Source organism: Danio rerio, chromosome 6, assembly GCF_052040795.2.
Source record: "Danio rerio strain M-AB ecotype USA chromosome 6, GRCz13ab, whole genome shotgun sequence".
Lineage (NCBI taxonomy): Eukaryota > Metazoa > Chordata > Actinopteri > Cypriniformes > Danionidae > Danio > Danio rerio.
This window is the reverse complement of record NC_141026.1, coordinates 10,503,510-10,522,169: the sequence shown is the minus strand read 5'-3', so window position 1 is coordinate 10,522,169 and position 18,660 is coordinate 10,503,510. Positions and strand designations below refer to the sequence as shown.

The 18,660-nt window shown below is 36.0% G+C and overlaps 1 protein-coding gene across 1 annotated transcript; it reads left to right on the top strand.

Annotated features, from left to right (window-relative positions):
• The first annotated feature begins 3,001 nt into the window (after positions 1–3,001).
• wdr12 (WD repeat domain 12) lies at positions 3,002–18,511 on the top strand. Its single transcript, NM_199557.1, is given in 13 exon segments — positions 3,002–3,149; positions 3,372–3,466; positions 6,167–6,261; positions 6,851–6,957; positions 7,035–7,150; positions 9,033–9,187; positions 9,867–9,912; positions 10,059–10,141; positions 10,640–10,780; positions 12,305–12,410; positions 12,488–12,620; positions 14,506–14,578; positions 17,978–18,511. Coding segments are annotated over 13 exon segments (1,269 nt in total). The 5' UTR covers positions 3,002–3,108; the 3' UTR covers positions 18,056–18,511.
• Positions 18,512–18,660: the final 149 nt, after the last annotated feature.

Here is an 18,660-nt window from a genome sequence, read left to right as displayed (position 1 = left end):
AGTGGTGCTGTAGGTAGTGCTGTCGCCTCACAGCAAGAAGGTCGCTGGGTCCCTGGTTCGAACCTCGGCTCAGTTGGCATTTCTGTGTGGAGTTTGCATGTTCTCCCTGCGAGGATTTCCTCCAGTTGCTCCGGTTTCCCCCACAGTCTAAAGACATGCAGTGCAGGTGAATTGGGTAGGCTAAATTGTCCGTAGTGTATGAGTGTGTGTGTGAATGTGTGTCTGGATGTTTCCCAGAGATGGGTTGTGGCTGGAAGGGCATACGCTGCGTAAAAACTTGCTGGATAAGTTGGTGGTTCATTCTGCTGTGGCGACCCCGGATTAATAAAGGGACTAAGCTGACAAGAAAATGAATGAATGAATGAATGAATGAATTTTTAAAGCAATGTGTTACTTTACTTGTTCCCTAGAAAAGTTACTTACTTTGGTGTCTCAACGATGCACACCAACATATCAGACACAGTTCAGGCCCAGTTATGACTTATTTACTTGGCTGACCAAGACATGGTCTATGTATTTGTCCCTTGTCTGGAAGCCAGACTTGGTCCAGTCATGTAGCCAACCGTACCCACATAACAAAATTTCTCTAGCCCAGCTCTGGCTCATGCAATTAGATTTTACTTGGCCCACATGCGGCAGTGAATTACGGTACATGGCTGGACCAAGTTTGGCTTCCAGACAAGGGCCAAACATGGACCATTTCTGGGTCAAGTCTCAGCCAAGTTAATAACTCATAACTAGGGCCAGACAGAATTTGCGGACATTTTTTGCTATTTCTGTGGAGTTTTGGTAAAAATCTGCTGATTTCTGCTGAATTATTTTGGGAGTATCATAACTAAAACCTTAATATGTGAAATTAAAATAATATCTTTTTAACTTTTATTTAATGTTCAAAATGCAAATCCAATTAGATTCACTTTATTTGGTAAACAAAGCAAGTTTCTCATATAATATCTCTACTTAAAGACAGAAAATAATACTTTACAAACTGTATTGTACATAAATCAGATGAGCATTTTCACATTAGTCAATAATGTTACTGTAATTAATTTAAAAACTGAATAAATATAGATTTACACACATTTACTCAAGTAAATAAACAGAATTAATGATGGGCTAAAAAATCTGCGGAAATTTGGGAATTCTGTGCGCGCAGATCCCGTGTGGGCCACTGAGCCAGAACTGGGCCAGATAGGTTGGTGTGTCACGATTGCAATGAAATTGATAAACCCATGAAGCATTGCACTTTAGGCACATTACGGGCGTGCTCTTTCTCAAAGTGACCTGATTAGCAGTTTTTTCTTTACTTAAAAATAATTTTAATGTATTTTAAATGTGGGTCAAGACAGGCCAAGCGTACAGTACGTGGCCCACATATTAATTTTTTACATCTGGGCCAATTATACATTTTAAATCTGGCCCAAATCTTGTGTGCCACCTTAAAAATGGTGCCACCTCTGCCAAAGGCAGACCATGTTTGGCCCACATGCTGTATGCCTGTGCCAGAGGAATGTCTGCTGTGCCAGCTATAAGCCAAATCTGGGCCAGAATTCTTTACTACCTGGGTAATTTACTGTGGCATGTGGGCCAAGCAAAAGCTGATTGTGTGGGCCAGAGCTGGGTCAGAGAAATCTGAGGTTTCTTAGTTCAAGGGAACCTATTATCCCCCTTTTTACGAGATGTAAAATGAGGCTGCATTTGAAATATATACAATCTACTGACTATAAATAGAAATATTTCTATTAAATCAAAATATTTCTAAGGTTAAAATTACATTTTAGTTTAATTTAACCGTTTTATATTCTGAGTTATATTAGCATTTGGTATGTTTATAAATCTTAGTAGCCTTCTGAATGTATCTGTTATAATGTCTTCAGAGTGTAACGTTCAGGCCCGGTTTGGCTAATCAGGAGGACCGGGAGAATTCCTGCTGGGCCGGTCCATTTTTTGGTCACGAGGGCCGGTGTCCCTAGCTGCTTGAACTCTTAGCAGTCGCTCTTTTTTAAATTTATTTACTTATTTGACCATAGCCTCACTCTTTTTATTCTTTATTTTGCCGCAGCTTTTCCCACAGCCCCGTGAGCAAAATGCAGCCTGCATGTTAATGATTATGTAACTATCATTCTACTCCAAACAGCGGCACCTCAGTGAATATAAAAATTTAATATATTAATATGAATGAATATTACACCTGCTCAGTGAAAATCAGATGATTCACTACATTAAATCTGACATAACTTGATCAGAAATCTAAAAAGGGGAAAAAAGATTAGGTCATCAATAGAAAGTAGTTTTCTACACAGCATCATAACACTGGTCCAGCGGTCGGCACGTTATGTTACGACTGACCCAAGTTCAAACCCCATCTGAGTCTTTTTATTGAATTTTTAATTTTTTCATTTTTAGTGTTAAACATACAATACTGTTTGGGTTACTTATGTAGGTGTACATATTTTATTTTTATTTTTTGTGTGACCACCGTTAAAAAGGTATATATATCTATAAAGAATTTTGCACAGAATATATATTCAGATATAGCAGGAAAGGAAATTGTGATGTTTTAAAGAATACTGATGGAGATTTAGCTACCCTTTAATGTTCTCATATTTATGAAAAATATTTGAACTTCTAAAGCAGCTGTGTCCTTGAAAAAGACGTGATAGTGTCATTATAAAATTGGAAATTACGTTATTTTAATATAGTAAGTCGTGAAGTGAAGTGGGCCGGTCAAAGGCTTGAAACTCCAGGGCTGAAAAGGAGTCCCACTCCGGCCCTGGTAACTTTAGACTGTAGACGTGAGATTAATGTTGATATTTTAGCTGTTCTACTTTAAGATATATATTTTTATGAAACCTATTTAAACGCAAAAAAAAAATCCGCAATACAGAGAAACTTTACTAAACTTCTTGTTTAAACGTGTAGCTCAACACAGACATAAGCAGTTGCCAGCGCATTTGTCGATCGTCGATTGCCATCTGCAATCGACTGTCATGCCTTCTCCAGGCACGCATTGGGAAACACATGGTGGCAAAGTATCCCCATACACACTGAACTTCGCCGATTCATTTATCGCGTGTTTTCTAAGCGGTTTTCTTATAATAAGACAAAATGTCGCAGCTACAGGCTCGGTTCTTCACCGAAAACAAAAAGTGAGTATAAATGTCCACGATAGCACAGCTAACAGTTAGCTTAGATGTTTAGCTGTAGCTTCGTAAGTAATACCCAGCTGACATTTGCTCTGCAGTAATCAGTGTTCATAAGACTTCTTTATAAACTCTGCTCGTCGTTTATGTGTGTTAACAGATTTTTAAGATATATAAGATTAGTAGATGTGTAAAGTGTATGAGCTGTGTTTTTATGCTCTTCTCTAGATATCTGGTAGATGATGTTCCGTTCTCCATCCCTGCCTCCTCCGAGGTTGCAGATCTCAGCGGTGTCATCAACAAACTGCTGGAAGCCAAGAACGGTCAGATTCTGGAGCAGTTATTCATTTTCATCGAGTGTTGTCAATTTGTTATGATGCAGCGTGATTGTCCTGTGTTATCCACTGTTTTCTAAAAAAATAAGTGGAATCAAATAATAGTGATTTAAAGGCACAGAATGTTATAGTTTCCAAAAACAATTCAAATGTTTTATAAATTGCCATATAGTATTATATATTTTGCTGAGTTATGCACTTACATTATCCCAAATGTTTCGAAGAATGTTCAAATTCTGGGAAATATTCTGTTTTAACTTGTGAAACGAACTGTGTCCTGTGTGGCCATGCTAATGATCAAGCTAATGACGTCCCACACCTTCCACTTGATTTTGCTTTTTCATTAAAACACCAAAGACAGTTTAAAGTGTTGTATGTCTTATTAGACAGCACAGAGCAGCATTTTAACATTATATATAATGTTTTTATAAGGATAAAACAGTGGTGGACTGTGGCATAATAAAAAGCTGCGTCGCCCTCATCTCTCATCATCATAGATATATACACTAGATTAGGGGTTCTCAACTGGTTTGGCCACGGGACCCACATTTTTACATGGTCATTAAGCTGCTACCCAATTTTTTAGGAACTACAATACATTTTTAGGAATTATAATTAATTTGTATTTATTTGTTTACATACACAAGTAGTGACAGATAAATCATAAGAAAATCACAAAGACTTACAAATGAACTATATTTTATTGCTGTCATTTAACAAAATGTATCAAATTATAGAAATATTGCAAAGTAAAAACGACAAATACTGTAAACAGTGGTTAGGGTAAGGAAAGGTTCAGTTACTATGAACTAAACTGAACTGTTAATAAATCATGTTGTCTGGTGTCTAAATGTCGTCTTAATTTAAAAGGTTTCATGCTCTCTTGTGAGAGCACCTCACTACTTATGACACGCTGAGGCTTTAAGTCTTTTTTGTCGTCAATACATGCAAATCCCATTCTTTACATATTCAGGGCTGACTTGCACTTTGACATTTGTTGCCATATTAAAATGAAATTTCACGTCAAACGGTAGGGTTGTCGTGCACGCATTTTAAAATAAAAGTCAAAATAAGTTAAAAATTAAACTTTTGTTGTTTTTTTGACCACACACTCCACGACCCACTGAAAATGGTCCCGCGACCCAAAAGCGATCCACCAGTTGATAAAACACTACTAGATATCGCATCCGGACCCTGAGAATGCATCAATAGCGCCACCATTTTTGTACAGTGCTCCCAGCACAAATGTTATTCAACTGCACTAGTCAAGACTAAAGCCAATGTGACGATGCTGGACTTTAGCGCTGTGTACGGGTGTAGTAACGAGCAAACAAAGCATTAAGGCGGAACATTCCTTGGGTAAGATTTTATTTTTTATGATTTTGTATGTTATGAACTTTTGTGCTAAACAAGTAATGTTATTGATGATAATACAGTCTCTTACTGCACTGATCATAAGGCAAAGTAGCACCAACTTGCACTAAATTCTAGGCTTGTGCTAGTTTTGGTGAATAAAAAAGCTAACATTTATTCATTTTCTGTCCTGCTTTGTCCCTTTATTAATCAAGGGTTACCACAGCAGATTATCCGCCAACTTATCCAGCATATGTTTTTACGCAGCGGATGCCCTCACAGCCACAACCCGTCACTGGGAAACATCCATACACACTCATGCTCACACATACACTACGGACAATGTAGCTGACCAAATTCACCTGTACAGCATGTCTTTGGACTTGTGTGGGAAACTGGAGCACCCGGAGGAAACCCACGCGAACACAGGGAGAACGTGCAAACAGAAACGCTAACTGACTCAGCTGTCACTCGAACCAGTGACCTAAATGTAAATGAACAATGTAAATGAAATATGACAAGATGCCGCACTGCTAAAAACTTGGATTTTTGTCAGCTAAGAGAACAAGTTGTACATAATGAAGATTCATTCATAAACAAATCACTACCTTTGTTAGAATGAGAAGTGAAGGAGAGGGTGTGTGTTTCGATACATGGATTAGATTAAATTTAACAGGGAGGGAGGATAATACCGTGCACACAAACACACACTCTTTGTCTGCAATGGCCATGCGATCACTTATTCATTGATGTAGAAAGTTTCAATTTTCCTACATTTAAAAAAATATTTGCACACTGACCACCGGGAAAACTCCTGATCATAGATAAATGTGTATATGTGTGAATATCTCTGGATCTAGATGGCCACAGTCCTCCACTGCACCTTGGACCAGCATTCATTTCAAAGGAGCGCTACCCTGTACTAAAATGGAAGCTCTATTGATGCATTCCTTCCAATAGACAGCAATAGCGTAGGCGACATCTAATGTAAATATCTATGATCTCTCATCAGCAATTGCTTCAGAAATTCAATACTGCTTTACGTCACTGGGTTTTAATCTGCTTCAGACTACCATGATAATACATTTTTAATACCATTAACATGATTTCAGCATATTTCTGAGTCCTGTAGGATGTAATGAAGATGACAACTCTTATGATGCCACACTCAAGCCAAACTGTCATCAAAACATGCCTTTGTTTGTTGTGAATACGCGCCCTCTAGTGGTGATAGTTTACTGTGCCTTTAATGATTCTAAATTTTGTAGTTGCAATATTTTTTTAGATGTTTCTTACAATATCAGTAATTACAATCTCTTGTGTGACTTTTAACAGCTGGACACAAGCATGTTGAGTTTGATTTCCTGGTTCGAGGTCAGTTTCTTCGCACTTCGCTGGACAAACACATTGAGACAGAGAACATCTCAACGGTACGGCAGGGTAGTTTTACCTGCACACATGTGTTTTGGACCACCTAGAGTCTATTCACTGGTCATCTGATATTATAGAAAATATTCAGCTTGGTCCCAGTTTTGTTCCCTTTTTCCCTTTTAAAATCCCTTTTTTTGCCCCTTGAAGCTGTTTAATCCAGTGGTAAAAGTTAGGGCTGAAAATATGGAAATGTAAGCACTGTTCATTTCATTTATACATTGTGATTTTACCTGATTATTCAATTCCTCTACTTAAATACTCTCTTAGTAAAACACTGTGAATACTGTCCCTAGAAGACATAAAGCACTGTGTATTTAACATTTTACTTTGTTTTGAGGTATTGATCTACACTTTTTATTTAGTTTGTTTTATTTTATGCAGATATGATCTCCTGCAAAATGACCACATCCATTATAAAATAACGACGAATAGAGCTTTTAAAGTCATCTGGTGAAATTTTCGTAGTGTAATAAATCTTTCAAAATGTATTTTATTCCAGTATAATGCAGCCCTGTTGATGAGCATGCAGTAATCTACTGTATTTGGAATATTTGTACATATTTTTCTGTCGTATGTTGGTGTTTACAGGAAGAGGTGGTGGAAATCGAGTATGTGGAGAAGTTCACGGCCCCTCAGCCTGAGGAATGTATCATGCACGATGACTGGATCAGCTCTGTGGAGGCAGATTCTGAATGGTGCGCTTCTAATCATTCCTAACTAAAATAAAAATATCTATTTGCTCGGCTGATTTTAAAAAAAAAATATTCCCCAGGATCCTGACAGGCTCTTATGATAAGACGGCTCGGATTTGGTCTATGGAGGGGAAGGCTGTGATGACTGTGGCTGGACATGCTGATGTTGTGAAAGATGTGGCTTGGGTGAAGAGAGGTCAGAATCTGGATTATATTAACCAGTATTTCAATGATATTGATCATTAACCAGTATGAGTTGCTTATATTTACACAATTGGGATGAAAATTCTGGCCTAAAACCGAATATTCTAGATGCACAACAAAAACCAAAATGAAAAATGCTTTGTAATTATTATTTTTTTATTTTATTAAATAATATAAATTCATATTGTAAGACATTTAAATTCTTAGTCAGTTACTTGAATTATGTTCATTTTAAAAACGCAAGCTAATGAAATAAACATTTTATCAACAGTAAAATTTTAATGACAGTGAATGAGTTTTGCCATGAAAGCATAGTAGCTCTTTTGCATGCAGCAGGAATAAGTGCACTATATAGACTGTACACAGAATATCCAAAAGGTAAATGTTGAGCTATTTTTAACTTTTACAGTAGCACGTGTACAATCTAGTTTAAGGTGAACTCTGCTGCTCTTGTGCTTTGGTCAACCACCCTTGTGCAGTGGAAGCTATTAATATGAATGGGTTTCATAGCGCAGTGCTTTCCGTGTCTGGTGTGAAAGCCACCTTCACACTGTGCGCAGTGTCTCTCTGGAGGTAGAGCAAATTCAGTTCACTGAACAAGCATAGCCTTTTTTTCATATTTTCTCTTTCAGCCAAACGCCTAGATCGCAATTTTCAGCTGATACTTTATGCCGACCAAAAATTTGGTGCATTCCTATTATGTATGAATTTGAGTGTGAATGTTTAAAGGGGTTTTTACCCATTTTTTTTGGCTCTTAATTAAGTTGTTATGGATCATAAGTAAAACCTTACGTTTAGTCATGGTTAACTTAGAGTTCACACTGTTGTTTTTAAGCATGAACCTAAATATACAAAATACTAATAACAAGGAAATAGCTTTTATAATGCATGTTTTGCCACAGGGATTATTGAACATCCAACACACACGCAAAAAACTTTAAGATGTTAAACCCTCCTGTCGTGTTCACATCCTGCCCCTTACTTCTTGTATTCCCAGCCTGTTTTAACTTCTCTTATATTAGCACAAAAAACATTTTTCTCCACTAAATTTTTATTCAACATTCTTTAGCTGTGAACAATGTATCAAAGGAGTGTTTAACAAGAATTTACACAATTAGACATAAAATAATTGCAATTAAAATAAAAATAGGAGCAGAAAATATAGTACAAAAGGAACAATAGATGACAAAAATCAAAATACTTTTGTTTCATTACTAATAGACAGCTCACTAAAATAACTATCACAGAGTCTGACCAAAGAAATTGAAATTTTAATCCATCTGAATGATTTATCAACCAGGAAAGCACAAACAAAATTCTATCCTTTCCTGTGTTCTGAGTGATCGAATTTTCAGTCCTTCAAGTGTACTAATATAGGGAATAGTGACTGAGGGTATATACGGTGAGCATGGACACAGAACTAGCACTCGTTATACTTTGGTCAGTTTAGAGCGTGATAATAGCGAGTGAGTAAGGGAGTGGGTGAGTAAGTTGGGGTAGTGTGTGTGGGGATGTTTTCTGCCTGATGAATGAACATAGCCTGGATGCCTATTCATTTCCTATGGCGGTCACTTTTGATCGGGAACACCACAGGTGTAACAAGGTTGATTAAAACACTCAAAATTCAATGAAAGACATGATCATCACTTTTATATGTTCAAATGCACAGTGTGAAGGATATCATTAGGCCTTGAGGTGATCAGATGTAAAACACAATATTTTTTGAGTGATTTAAGTTGTAAATCGGTCAGATTTGACCCGAACACGACAGGAAGGTTAAGATACATAACTTTATGATAAACAGACCCTGAGAGAACTAACGGTCATGATCTTTCTGAATCCACCTGATGGTTTGATGGATGTGTGGTTTTCAGATGGTTTGAACTCTGTGCTCCTGACGGCGTCTCTGGATCAAACTGTCATGTTATGGGAGTGGAATTCTGAACGAAACAAAGTGAAGGCCAGACACTGCTGTCGAGGACATGCAGGAAGCGTCGACACCATTGCTGTTGACCCCACTAGGACAAAGGTTTGTGCTTTTTTAATTTCTTAAAGTCTTTATGGTTACTACATTTTTTAGATGTTTGATTTGAGAAAGCATACATTAAATTGAACACAACTAATAATAAAGACACTTTGTGATCATTCATCCTGAAAACAAATGTGAACAGTTTACCTGAAAATATAAATCATCACAACTGTTTTTACAGTTGATAGTTATAAGCAATGCTTCTTATTTCTGGTTTCTTAAGGAGACAGTTCACTCAAACATATCCTCACCATTTTTTCACACCCAAGTGGTTCTAAACATATATGGATTTCATTTTTCTGTTGAACACAAAACAAGATCTGTTGAAGAATGTTGGAAAAAGCAGCCATTACCCATTTTCCTCCAACATTTTTCACAATATCTTCCTTTGTTTTGAAGAGAGGGAGGAAACTAAAACAGGTTTGGAACAAGTGGAGGATAAATAAAAGATGACAGAATGATCATTTTTAGGTGAACTGTCTCTTTAAATTGTAAAAAAAAAAAAAAAGTTCACAATTTTATGGTTTTGCTGTATTTCAGATCAAATAAATGTAATTTTGGTGAGCAACAGACCCTTCTTTTAAAAGCAGACATTTAATAAAAAATATGTATTAGGATTAATGATAAAAATAATGCGCTTGATTTTCCATTAATATGTTTCATGTTTTTTGCTCTACAGTTTTGCAGCGGCTCATGGGACAAAATGCTTAAGATATGGTCTGCAGGTAGGTTTTAAGGTTCTGTTAAACCTTTCTTCTATCAGAAATGTAATTTAAAAACAAGAATGTTCATGTTAAAAAGGAAAATAGTGAACGGATTTTAAAGAATGTATATTAAATCTGGTTTGCATTGTTGTTTTTGTCCTCCTCAGTGCCAACAGAAGAAGAGGATGAGATTGAAGAACCCAACAGACCACGCAAAAAACAGAAAACTGAGCAGATGGGGCTCACACGGGTGAGAATCTATTCATTTATTAATTTTCCTTTAGCCTAGTCCCTTATTCATCAGTGCTCACCGCAGTGGAATGAACCGCCAACCATATTGCCATTCCAGCATATGTTTTATGCAGTAGATGCCCTTCCAGCCGCAACCCAGTACTGAGAAACACCCATACATCCTTATTCACTACCACACACACACACACACACACACACACACACACACATACACACTATGGCCAATTTAATTAACCCAATTCACCTATAGCGCATGTCTTTGGACTGTGGGGGAAACCGTAGGACGAAGCCCACACAAATTTTTCACAGAAATGCCAACTGGCTCAGCCAGGACTCGAACCAGCGACCTTCTTGCTGGGAGGAGACAGTGCTAACCACTTAGCCACCGTGACACCCAGAATCTATTTGCAATCGTTTTATCCACTGCAACTTACATTGTACTGAAGGTGCACATTTTAGTGCTTTCCAGTTTTCGACTCTTTTTCTTCCTCTCCAGACTCCGCTCATGACTCTGTCTGGCCACAATGAGGCAGTGTCTTCTGTGCTCTGGATGGATGCAGATGAGCTGTGCAGTGCATCATGGGATCACACTATTCGTCTTTGGGATGCAGAGACCGGTGGGCAGAAGAGTACATTAGTAAGTGAAGACAGTTATTTAGTTAAAACCCTGTCTACAACTGCTATAAAACTACAATTAATAGAACTTTTTATTTTGTCCAATATCATTTTTATTATATTATAAAAAGAAACTATATTACTTATTATTATTGATGTTATAGGTAAATATAATTTTAAAAACCTGTACTTATCCCAATTTTGAAATATAAATATATATAATTTTTACAAAATATGGTGTTTTAATTAAATTCTGTGTGATTATGTGATATACACACAGGTACATAAAACAAAACTAATCAAAACAAATTTTGTTACGTAGTTATTTCAATTGATATATAATTTAATTTGTGTACATATTTTTTATCTTGTATTTCTTGTTTTTTATATCATATTTTATATCTAAAATATAAATAAACATTTTCTCAAATATATGCATGCGTGTTTTATATATATATATATATATATATATATATATATATATATATATATATATATATATATATATATATATACATATACATACATACATACATACATACATATATATAAATATATTTTTATATATATATATATATATATATATATATATATATATATATATATATACATATACATATACATATACACACACACTTAAATTATGTCTAAACAAACTTATTTTGGATGTTTTTAATCATAATGAACTTTGCACAGCACTATTAAGAAATAATTAGTAATTGTTACTCATAAGAGTTTTCAAAAAATGAGGTTTATACATATTATTTTTAAATGATAATATCAAAAGCATTTGGACATACAATTGAAGTCTACATTATTAGCCCCCTTTGATTTTGTTTTTTCTTTTTTAAATATTTCCCAAATGATGTTTAACAGGAGCAAGGAAATTTTCACAGTATGTCTGAAAATATTATTACTTCTTGGGAAAGTCTTATTTGTTTTATTATTGGCTAGAATAAAAGCAGTTTTAAATTTTTTAAAAACCATTTTAAGGTCAAAATTATTAGCCCCTTTAGGCTAAAATTTTTTCGATAGTCTACAGAACAAACCATCATTATATAATAACTTGCCTAATTACTCTAACCTGCCTAGTTAACCTAATTTACCTGGTTAAGCCTTTAAATGTCACTTTAAGCTGTATAGAAGTGTCTTGATAAATATCTAGTCAAATATTATTTACTGTCATCATGACAAAGATAAAATAAATCAGTTATTAGAAATGAGTTATTAAAACTATTATGATTAGAAATGTGTTGAAAAAAAAATCTGCTCTCTGTTAAACAGATATTGGGGAAAAATTAAACAGGGGGGCGAATAATTCTGACTTCAAATGTAATATTCTGTTTTGTTACAATGTAATTATGGATAATTGGAAAAAAATATTACTTAAAAATATATATAACTAAATTATATTCATAATATTTAGTAATAAGACTTCTTAAAAATAACAATGATAGTTTTCTGCAATACTAAGAAATGGTTTGAATAAATGGGAAACGTACACATGAAGGCTGCTGGATTGATAGACTGATGTTGTTGATTGCAGTCGGGCAGTAAGGTCTTCAACTGTATCTCCTACTCTCCACTGTGTCGTCGTCTGGCATCGGGCAGCACTGACAGACATGTGCGTCTGTGGGACCCCAGATCTAAAGGTACCAAAGATGCCACATAATGATTTCCTCTCAAACTAACAGCTATTACCATCGCTCAGCTCTCTCTTTTCTTTCAGACGGCTCTCTAGTTCTCCTCTCACTGACGTCTCACAATGGCTGGGTGACAGCAGTCAGATGGGCTCCGTCTCATGAACATCAGCTGGTGTCGGGATCTCTAGATAATGTGGTGAAACTGTGGGACACCAGGAGGTGAATGAATCACAGATACAGTTGAAGTCAGAATCATTAAACCCCCTGAATTATTCGCCCCCTTGTTTATTTTTTTACCCAATTTCAGTTTAACGGAGAGCAGATAGTTTCAACACATTTTTAAACATAATAGTTTTAATTACTCAATTCTAATTACTGATTTATTTTATCTTTGCCATGATGACAGTAAATAATATTTTACTAGATATTTTTCAAGATACTAGCAAGAGCAAAAGGAAAAAAGGGCAATTTAAAGGCTTAACTATGTTAATTAAGGTAGTTAGGTTAATTAGCAGAGTCATTGTATAATTTGTACACAATTTATGTATTTGTTCTGTTGAGAATCGAATAAAAATATATATGTAGGGGGCTAATAATATTGATCTTAAAATGGTGTTTAAAAAAAAAAAAACTGCTTAATAACAGGGGTCTTAGCATCTGAGCTCTTGAATTGTTCTTTTTTGATCTCCACTGCAGTTGTTGCCATTTGACACAATTCTGAGGTGGTAAAATGTAACTTGTACAACCAACTAGGGCTGGGCCGATAGGCGATGCCATCGTCCATCGCCGATGGTTAGGCCGCCACAGAATCTGCGCGCGCAGAATTCCGCAGATTTTCCGCAGAATTCTGCAATTTCTGCAGTTTTTTAGCCCATTATAAATTCTGTTTATTTACTTGAGTAAATGTGTAAATCGGAATTTATTCAGTTTTTATTCAGTAATTTATTACTTTTATTTAATATATTAAAGTGTAAGTTATACTCCGCTGGATACTCCCAAAATAATTCCACAGAAATCCGCAGATTTTTACCAAAATTCTCTGCAGAAATAGCAAAAAACGTCCGCAGATTCCATCTGGCCCTACCCATGGTCAATTGACAACATGATGCTGAGCCGGCATCGCCGATCCTCCACCATGCCCCCGTCGCAAACCCGCTCGTGAAAAATACACACTCGGGCCCCGTTTACACTAATACGTCTTAGTGTTAAAATGGCATTTAAGAACGAAAATGATCCACATCCACAGCGTGTTTTACCTAGCATTTCTGAACATCTCTCCGTCTCCTGAAAACGCACATCACGTGACCACACACAGACACAGCCACACACACACACACACACACACACAACCACACACACTGACATGCGCTCCTCTGAGCTCGAGAGAGCAGTGCACATCGGAAAGTTTATCAGGGAAGTACCGCTGGATCACGTCTCACTATAGTTGTTAAATGTGATATTCAGACATACCAAGTCTCCCGGAAGTTCTGGGAGTCTCTGCATTTGCGCGACTCATAATTGATAATCTCCCGGAAATCGTGCGTCTCCCTCCTGGTCCTCAAATAAATCGCGCACCCTTCTCAGCCCTGGATTCCTTTCAGACACGTCACACGCCACTTTGTCAAACAACCCCCTCTAATTATTTTGTCTTTGCCATGATGACAGTAAATAATATTTGAATGGATATTTTTCAAGACATTTCTATACAGCTTAAAGTGACATTTAAAGGCTTGACTAGGTTAATTAGGTTAACTAGGCAGGTTAGGGTAATCAGCCAAGTTATTGTAAAACGATGGTTTGTTCTAAAAAAAAAACTAGCTTAAAGGGGCTAACAATATTGACCTTAAAATGGTATTTGAAAAATGAAAAGCTGCTTTTATTCTAGCCGAAATAAAACAAATCAGACTTTCTCCAGAAGAAAAAATATTATAGAAAATACTGTGAAACATTCCTTGCTCTGTTAAACATCATTTGGGAAATATTTAAAAAAGAATTCACTGGGGGGCTATTAGTTTTGGCTTTAACTGTATGTTATACTCTAAATCCCTCTCTTTTTCCGCGTGTCTGTCTGTTCCTAACAGTGCTGGTTTCTTCTTCTTCACAGCTGTAAAGCACCTCTGTATGATCTTGCTGCTCATGAAGACAAAGTACTGTGCGCTGACTGGACAGAGAATGGGGTATGACAATACATTCTCTTTTTCTGTATCTGTTTTCTGTATCTGTGAAATCATAATGCTTAATATATTTGTGATCATTTTTAAGGACAGGTGTGCTAATCTTGATTTTGTTTTCATGGGATTTCAAGAAACTGAAGCCCCTTTCACACATACAGACTTTTCCGGAAAAGTGTGAACAGGTCCTTTTTGAAAATACCGGTAAATTCGTTCTGGCTATTTTCCGGAAAGAGAAGTTGTAACATTACTGGCAATTTGCCGGAATGCTGCGCTGTGTGAATGCAGAAGGAAGATTGCCGTAATAAGCGCGTGCACGTGTTGACGTGAGACGTCTGCTTTAGCCAATCACAACAGTCAGACGCATTTACGTCCGCGCGGTTTGTGAGAAAAAAAGCCTTTGAATATTTTTCCAGACACATTTAGCTGCTAGAAGTTAGTCAGATCCCGTTTATATGTTCTTCTTAATGCCAACTGTTTAAATAATCATCGATGAGATGCTTATGATAAGCCGTTGTTTGTTTACCTTCAAGCTTTGCGTGTGCCCATGAAACAGCCTGTGAGCGCCTGCACACGCACATATTATGAACATCTCGACATGCGAAAGTGATCCTGCGAAAGATGTTCACAATATTGATCATCCACAGAGTTTGTAATTTAGTCAAATGTTTACAAATACAAGCGCAGCCGTTTAAAGCTCATTTGTGGTGAATTATGTCAGAATTTACCGGCATTTTGGAATGGATGTGTGAATGCTCTTTTCCGGAAAATTTCCGTAACGTCCTCGCCTGTGTGAAGAGCGCTTTTTTGAATATTGAGTTGCTGCATATTCTTAAAAATATTAAATGTTTATTTTAAGGCTTATTTTGACTTCTAACACTCCTTAGTTCTAATTATGCAATTTGCTCGTTAATAAAATTACATTTTATATATATTATATTATTTTAATAATGCCCTAATAATGATGCTTCGGTCACCTCTAACTTCAAAGATAGATTTTGTTGATAATTGTTTTGTTTTTTCATTAGTAACAGCCAAATACTGTTATCCTTATTTAACTAAGCGTCAACTTTACAATGTGCGTAATGTATGTACAACCTTTTTAAGTATATAAAAAGACCCTTATATAGGTAAAAAAAAAGCCACATAAATTAATTGAGGATATTTAAGATTGTGCCCCTTACAGGGTTCCAACAGGTTATGGAATTTCTGGAATATCCTAGGATTTTAAAAAGTTTGTTCCATAAATGACAAGTAGCAAAGATGGTCCGATGTCAATAATGTATTAAATAATACAACAGTAGTAAAGAAAAACAAATGTTTCGGCTATGAGCCTTCGACACTGACTTCCTTCATAGCCATTGTTTTTCGTTTCTCCTGTTGTATTATTTAAAAAATTGAGTCCATCTGCTGCTTGTTTTTTTTTAAGGAGCTTTGGTTAAATGTAAAGTATTAAATTCATTTATTTCCTCAAAATTAAACACACAATACTCCATAATGACAATGTGAAAACATATTTTTGATATTGTTGCAAATTTATTAAGAATAAAAGAGCTGAAAAATCGCATGTACATAAGTATTGTTAGCCTTTGCTGTGAAGCTCTAAATTGAGCTTAGGTACATTCTGTTTCCACTGATCATTCTTAAGATGTTTCAGCAGCTTAATTGGAGTTCACCTGTGGTAAATTCAGTTGATTGGACATGATTTGAAAAGGCATACACCTGTCTATATAAGGTCCCAGGGTTGACAGTGCATGTCAAAGCACAAACCAAGCATGAAGACAAAGGAATTGTCTGGACAGTTCCCAAGACAGGGCTGTCTTGAGGCACAAGGCTGGGGAAGCTTACAAAAAAATTCTGCTGCTCTGAAAGTTCCAGTGAGCACATTGGCCTCCATCATCCGTAAGTGGAAGATGTTTGGAACCACCAGGACTCTTCCTAGATCTGGCCGGCCATCTAAGCTGAGTCATCAGGGGAGAAGGGCCTTAGTCAGGGAGGATGATCAATAACCTGATTGTAACTCTGTCTAAACTCCAGCATTCTTCTGATGAGAGAGGAGAATCTTACAGAAGGACAACCATCTGTGCAGCAATCCACTAATCAGGCCTGTATGGTAGAGTGCCTAGACAGAAGTTTGCCTGGAATTTGCCATAATGCATCTGAAAACCTGTTTCAGAGTGCTCTTGACCTCAGACTGGGGTGACGGTTCATCTTTCAGCAGGACAATAACCCAAAGCACACCACCAGAATATATATGTAGTGGCTTCACAACAACTCAGTGAATGTCCTTGAGTGACCCAGCCAGAACCCAGATCCAAATCCTATTGAGCATTTCTGGAGAGATCTGAAAATGGCTGTACACCCCCGCTTCCCATCCAACCTGATAGAGCTTGAGAGGAATTGCCAAGAGAAATGGGCAAAAATTTCCAAAGACAGGTGTGCCAAGCTTGTGGCATCATATTCAAAAAGACTTGAGGCTGTAATTGCTGCCAAAGGTGCATCAACAAAGTATTGAGTAAAGGCGGTGAATACTGATGTACAAGTGATATTTCAGCTTTTTTATTTAGAAAAAAATTGCAACAATTTTAAGAAATCTTTTTTCACATTGTCATTGTGGGGTATTGTGTGTAGAATTTTAAGGAAATAAATGAATTTAATCCATTTTAGAATAAGGCTGTAACAAAACAAAAAAAGTGAAAAAGTGAAGCGCTATGAATACTTTCCACATGCACTGTAAATTATCCATTGTTGTTCCCATGTAGCTATTAAAATCATGGACAATATTTAGCTAATGTTCCTATTATTTTAATACTTTATTATTAATGTATAAGTGCAACAGCAGCCTGTCATTAGATGTCATGGAAATTCTGCTTTTTTAGTCGGTGAAAGCCAGGGACAACTGTGGGAATTTGACATTTGGTTTAAAGTGAAAACCCAGCCCTTAATCAGAAACGAAATGTTTCAGCTGTAAACTGACCACCACACGCAATATTAATAAGAGGAATATCAACAAACTCATCAAAATATTAAATTATCATCTTTTGAAAATATTGAGATATGTTTGACAATATTACACAGCTTTAATGTATTACTTTTTTAAATTCACACCCTAAAAAGCCTAAATTTAACTTTTAAAATCTTGACGACTGAAAAACAAACAAATTAATAAATAGGATATTAGAACAACACCAGATGACTAAATGAAAACTGAATTTAGATTTTTGGGAGAACAATCCTCTTAAAACTGTTTAAACATTATTTAAATTAGCAGTCCAATTAACATGCTCCTGAGAGAACACCTAAAATGAAAGATCTACAATCGTAAATTGACATCTAATCATTAAACCATTTAATGTTGTTGTTGTATAATTGTGATTAATCTTTAAATCCTTCTCTTTTCTCTAGTTGATATTGAGTGGAGGAGCAGATAACAAACTCTACACATACAGATACGCCGCTTGTGTCTCAGACGCAGGAGCATAAAGCCCTCAGGGTGGCCATTTTAGGATCACCTCAGAAACAAAAACAACAACAACTCTGCTTTATAACCTACAAAGTGTTGCATCTCCAAACAAACAAGACCTCACAGGCTTACAAGAGACACATTTCTTTGTAAATCATGTGGATGTTCATCATATTCTTCCTCTCACATTGCTTAATCGAACAATTCTTGTATAAATTGCTTGTATTTCAAAAATATAGTCTCAAATGGTTCTTGGTTTTTAAATTCAGTTCAGTGCAACAGTTTACACAAAAAAATGGTTGAACAGTAATTTACATGTAATTTAATGTGTTCTGCTCATGAGTCAGACAAATGGTGTTATATTTTTGTTTGTTTGATATAAATCCTGTGAATCTCAATACAGTGTCTGAAAACATGTGTCCATTTTTACTCTGTTGCCTTTTCTTAAACCAATATTAAATGATGCATTTGTTAAATTGCTGTTTAGTTGTGCAAGATTGATTAACTGAGAAGTCTTAGTTAATATATTTTAATTAATGCATTTTGATATGCTTTTGCGTACTTCTAACAAAAATTAACCATGGTTTTATGTAAAATAAAATGTAAATATGGTTGTAAATCCAGG